Genomic DNA, 6,000 nt, shown 5'->3' with positions numbered 1-6,000 from the left:
TTACTTCATTGTGCTATAAAATGGCACTATATCCCTGCAAAATACATAATACTGTCCTTTTTGAAGCGCATGAGTCAAAAAGATCAAGCAAAAAATGGTTTCCATTGCAAAAAGTCAGTACATTAAGTCATTAGAACCAGAGATGCAGAGATGTTCAAAAATAATTTTAGAGTTGATTGTAAAGCTCTGTTTAGGATGTATTTGACAATAATATGAAGTGAACTGTCATATGATAGTGAAACCTTTACCATCTAGACGTTAGCAGGGTTTGGAAGCTGGTAAAAGACTTTCAAAACATTTTTTTTTTCACAATGGAAAATATGTACAAGTGTCACTCAAAGGTGTAATGTATTACAAATTCATCTGAGTGTTACAGAAATAAGCATGTACACACATTTGACTGGATTCCACTCAGCTGAGTTAGAGACCTGCTATTGTGTCAGATGCCTTGTAGGTATGGATACTTTGATGCTTGATGAACTTTAACCTGAGAAGTTTTTGCAGAGATGTGTCATCAAGTCTGCTCTGGAAAAAAACAGCTACAACAATAATCGCAGCCCAACTTGAATTGCAAACAATATTGTGGCCTAAATTTTATGTATAAGCAGTCTGATTAAAGGGTCCGCTGCAAAAATACATCCACACTAACATTTGGTTAAACATCCCTAAGCAGGTTGCACCTTAATCTCATATCTTTCTACTCTATAAGATTAATATTATGTTTGGATCTAAAGAGGAGATGTCTAGAGTCAACACGCAGCTTTGATTATTACAGCTAGAATCTAGTGATCAGGGCCAAAATCTGGGTCCATCTGGGTAGTGATGGACCTTGACCTGAACATTCAAAGACACATAAAGACAATTACAAAGTCCATCCATCCATCCATCCATCCATCCATCCATCCATCCATCCATCCATCCATCCATCCATCCATCCATCCATCCATCCATCCATCCATCCATCCATCCATCCATCCTTCCATCCATCCATCTTCTTACACGCTTATCCCTACTGAGGTTCCGAGGGGTGCTGGTGCCTATCTAAAGTGGTCATTGGGCGAGAGGCGAGGTACATCCTGGACTGGTTGCCAGTCCATTGCAGGATTAAGGACTAATGTCCCAATAAGATCTATAGCAACTCATCCTGCATTTAACTAGACCAACTGATTACTGCAACAGTGGCTTCAGGTCTGTCTAAAAAAATCAGCTAGACAGCTGATCCAGAATGCAGTGGCTCACGTTCTCAGTAAAACTGGGAAAATAGAGCACATTACCCAGTTGTAAAGTCCTTACACTGGCTCTCCATAGCTCAGAACATATACTTTAAAATACTTTTGTTATTTCACAAATGCCTAATGAGTGTACTTTGATTAGCACCAAAATACATTAAGGTAAGGTATTGTTGTTGTACCAGTCCTCCAGACTATATAAGGTGTTCTGGTGTAAATCTACCCTGCATCCCTGAAACCAGAACCAAACAAGGGGAAGCAACATTTAGCTTTTACGCTCCACAAATCTGGGACAAACTCCCAGTAACCTGCAAAACACCTAAAACGCTGAGTTTCTTCATAACAACTCTGAAAACCCACCTGTTTAGAGTTGCCTTTGATTAATAAATCTGGAATATTGATCAGTATAGCTATTTAATATTTCAACATTTTATGTTTATTGCTTGTTTCATAATTGGTTACTGTATTGCAGTAAAGCATTTTGCCAATCAAATGAACTTGTCTTGACTTAAATGCCATGAAACATTTGATTCTGTACTTAAATAAAGTGGCCTGCGAGAGTTTTTGCTGCTACATACATCGCGGAAGCCCGGATAATCACCCTCCACCTGGGCAGAAGGAATTCCCTACTAATTTTCAATGGAGGTTCATTCTTCCTGTTTATGAGCTCACGTGAAGGTCCCACGCAGCGAGTTTCTCTTCGCTTTGATTGACTGGTTATGGAAGGAGGCTGGGCTCCACTCCACACTCAAGTCCCGCCTCGCGTGTGTTTCTTGCTGGGAACTAAAGCTATAAAATGAAGCGTTTTAGCACAATAACAGAGGCGCAGCGTGAAGTTAGAGTTCACCTAGTGAACTGCTGTACGGACACTTGAGACAGACTGATGCTTTAACCAGCCAGCGCGTCGCCGACCAGGTTTCTTGTCACTTCCAAGCCGAAAATCCCTCCATCTAGTCGCCGGGTGAGATACGGAGCAGAGCCATGGCGGGGGACGGTTCGGACCAGCGAGCCCTGCAGTATGAACAAACTTTGGTGAGTTTCACTTGTTGCATTTTGGCACTTTCGTATTAATCCACGGCTCTCTGTGGTCTCCGAAACCAGGACTGACGGATAGTACCACCTGGCTTTCCCCGCACACATCTGGTAGCTAAACAGCAGATTGTTTTTAAAAGTTTGTTTAGAGTGGAAATACAAGGAAACTGTGAACATGTCATAAGCCGAATGATCCATTGTGACATTTACATGCTAAAAACTCAAGTATGAGTCTGTAAGTCTGGGGCGAGCAGACTGACAAACTTGTTTCAACACATTTTGAACGAAGTTCAACTTGTGTTTTCTCGCGTGTATAGCCGCTGTGTGTCGCTTATGTGTTCCTGAAGGCTTTATTGCACATTCCACGTTCACAGACAAGGTGACACAGTTGGCTAAAGAGACGTTTCTAAAGTGTTAAGCAGGACATATTCATTGACTTTACAAGCACAGGGAGCGGAGCGGCTCGCTGCCAACATCTGGATTCAGATTCAGCCAGTGTCCTATCTTTTTAAGACTAGATTTTAGCCAGACTTGAATAAAACAGAAAAAAGATGAGAAAGCTCCCCTCTTTCAATTCACAAAGTGCATATTATTAGGCTTATAATTATTCATACCCCATGGCAGTTTTGGATTATAAAGTAATTTAATTAATCTAAGAAGGTTGTTTCTAAATTTATGTCATACGCATCTGCAAAAAGATGTGATGTTAGAACAAAACATGATATGTCTAACACTGCACTTTATTTACATTACTACGTGTCAGAAAATACAAAATATTACAAAAAACCTTTTTGTAATATTTTGAGACACTATGCATTTTATTGAAGCTGTGATTTTCACAGATTTGTTGGTAAACATCATTGTAGTGTGCTCTGAAATTAAAAAGAAGTAATGCATTATTTTAGTTAGTTGGTCATTTTTTCTTCCATCCTTAAAATATGCAAGTTTTTGCTCTATGTGCATTTAGTTTTCCCTGGTAACTCCTTTAAAATAAACTGGTATGCAGACTTGTATGTGTGCAGCTCAAATTAAATGTTTGTCAAGTCTAATTAGCAGAATGTTATCTTGACAGCTGTCATAGTGGTTACTGTATGTGTGAGGAGTTCAGTGCGGCGGCTCCACTGACCTCAGACAATAGATGTGTTCATTGCTGTTCGGGCGAGACTCAGTGTGGAATAATGTTCAGTATGTTGGTGCAAGTGACAGTGGTGCTGGCTGTTGGGTCGCGGTTTTAGGCTCATAAGTTACTGATGCACTTTGCATAAATATTGGCCCTCTCAAAGAAAGTCTGTGTGAAGCTTTTAGTTGTTTTTATTCGGCTGAACCTGACTAACATTGAACTCTTACACTGCAACGCCTTCTAAAACTTGTAATAAAGTTGTCTTATATTTTAATGTGTTTTAAGGTGTTGCATGATGCACTGTGTGGATGTCCTGTTTCTCTCATACTGTTTAGCATTAATGCCACAAGGTTCATCTGACCATGTTTGTTGTGTCCTCTACTGCAAAAGTGACTTTTTTGGGTTTCTTGCAACAGATGCATCCATTTTGCCACACTTCCACAATGAATGGATTTACAGAGGGTACACCTGAATTGTAGATCTGTGCAGCATCTCCAGAGTTGCATAGAGGGGTTTTCTGATTAAAGCTCTGCTTGCATGACGAGTCAAGTTTCTCTATTTCATAGTAGATTAGTATTGTTTTAAAACCTAACCTTGCTTTATCTCTGGCCTGTCTGCTGTGCTCCTGTCATTGGTTTCTCTTTTTAATGTTTTCAATGAGATGTCTCTAAGAAAAGCATATTGCTTATTATTAATTTTACAACTAACAGGTGGCTGTGACTAAGACAAGCGGCTTCATTTTTATTTCATATATTTGCTGTGTAAGGTATTGTGTTGTCTTGTGAAACTGTAGGAAGCGACTTTATAAGTCACTTCTGAGTGCCTGGATGTGTCTTTTTGGAGCGGAGATCTTCAGCTTGTTCCTCACGTTGGTAAAGAGGGAACTTTGTGTGGATGTTTCTGGATAAAACTTCTGTCAGGCCAAAAGAATCCCCATTTTATTTCTGGTTTTATACGGACCAGTTCAGTGGCACTGAGGCTTTAAATTAAGAGCAACCACAGCTGTAACACCACTTTGGGCCTCTGTTTCCTCTGTTTGTAAAAGTTTCTTTGTAAAAGGAAAAACGGTCCCCTCCTCCCCCCACCCTGTGTTCTGTTAATCTGTGTGTGCGGTTGTGTGAGAGATTACACAACTTGCGACCCGCTGATTCAGCACTGGACACTCCGTCACCCTGGCAGGTCTCGTGCTCGGCCCTACGGCTCTCTGTAAGGGAGAAAAATAAATAAGTAAAAGCCCGACGGCTGTTGTCCAACTCTCCTCAACCCAGCTGCAAAACAATGGCATAAACTACATAGAACCAAACAGAAATAGAAAACGGTTTCAAAATGAGAGTAACCTCGTTTACCATCAGTTCCCCCCTCCTGCCTCCTTTCCATCTCCTCGCTGTGGGCTGTAGTAACATGGTGTCTTTGTGTGATATTGGCAGTCGTGATGGTTGTGTGGGTTTTGTTGTGGGCAGCGGATGCTCAAAGAGGCCAGTGTGGTTCGGTTGTGAGAGAGAATGAAAAGCTGGCTGTAGAGAAAAGCTGGCGGGGTCAGGAGTGCCAAGCTCTAAGACGGAAAAACCTGCCTCAAAGTACCGTTGGTAAACCTCAAACTGAGACATCGGTTCACATTTATAAACACCTGACCTGCAGATATGTCTGCTGTGCATAGTCGCTCGTTACTGAGGCAGTGGATTGTCTGTCATTTGTTTTATCAGCAATATTAGATCCTTTTTTGTTGTTTTTTTTCATGTGACCAAAGGTAACATTTTATTATGTGCTGCATAATGGCATTGATTGTGGCCCTTTCTTGAAGTGTGAAGTTAATAACTCACATTTCATGAGGCGTGACGAGTCTTTCTCCCCAATAAAAGGCTGTGTTTATCTGAATCACTCCAGTGAAAGTGCAGATATGTGGTTGATTTTAATTAATAATTTTATAATCTTTGTTGTGCCAAACACTGGGCATAAATCATACTGTAACCTTAACCCTGACTCTTTTTAAAGAAGCATAATTTAATTTGCCCATCTGTTTCCCATAAAATGAATATAAGATTAAAGTTAATATAAGATGAAAGTTTCGTCCAGGCTTATTGGATTTCATGTATTGTTAAGACGTATTTGTCAACTTGGAAGATTTCAGTATTTTTTTTATAAATGTGCTTAAAATGTGTCTTGTGCAGGATGTGATTAGTTGTTTGCTAACTATTTTGCCCAGTTTTTAGACTCTGCCTTTCAAAGGCCTGCAGGTGAGGTGACCTGGTCATCAGAAAGTATTTTGTTTTTTGATTTTAAACCAGATATTTATGTTTCTGTTCCCACATCTTTGAATGTTGTTTACCAACCGAGCATAGAGGCATTTGAGGATGTTTTTAGTGTAACTCTGAAGGTGTAAGAGCTCTTGATGTATCTAAATTTGGGTGTAAGGAGAGAAAATCTCTAGTCAGTTAATGTTTGTGCAGAAGGCTACGATGCAGTTGTAACTTTCACTCCCACATGTGCAATTTATCACAGACTATTCTTTTTAAAATCTGAACCCATTCTTTGGAAAAAACAAGGAACCAACTAAAACTAAATTATTCATGGTGATCTATTGTTTCTCTAATACGTTTTCAAAGGCCATTCAAAGTTAAA

The 6,000-nt window shown here is 39.9% G+C and overlaps 1 protein-coding gene across 2 annotated transcripts in view; it reads left to right on the top strand.

Annotated features, from left to right (window-relative positions):
• Window positions 1–1,964: 1,964 nt before the first annotated feature.
• The window catches only part of LOC106903265 (chloride channel protein 2), a 94,882-nt gene continuing 90,846 nt past the window's right edge, over window positions 1,965–6,000 (top strand). The window contains exon 1 of one of the 2 annotated variants that reach the window (XM_088011712.1): window positions 1,965–2,261. In XM_088011712.1, the coding sequence (XP_087867838.1) occupies window positions 2,211–2,261 (51 nt within the window). In that variant the 5' untranslated portion in view covers window positions 1,965–2,210. The remainder of the gene's footprint in view (window positions 2,262–6,000) is intronic. The other variant, XM_088011713.1, reaches the window with a different exon arrangement.

The sequence above is a fragment of the Poecilia mexicana genome, unplaced genomic scaffold, assembly GCF_051168715.1.
Source record: "Poecilia mexicana isolate PSO_F unplaced genomic scaffold, ASM5116871v1 scaffold_13, whole genome shotgun sequence".
NCBI classification, from domain to species: Eukaryota; Metazoa; Chordata; class Actinopteri; order Cyprinodontiformes; family Poeciliidae; genus Poecilia; species Poecilia mexicana.
The sequence above is the reverse complement of the archived record's forward strand: the minus strand, read 5'-3'. Positions and strand labels throughout refer to the sequence as shown.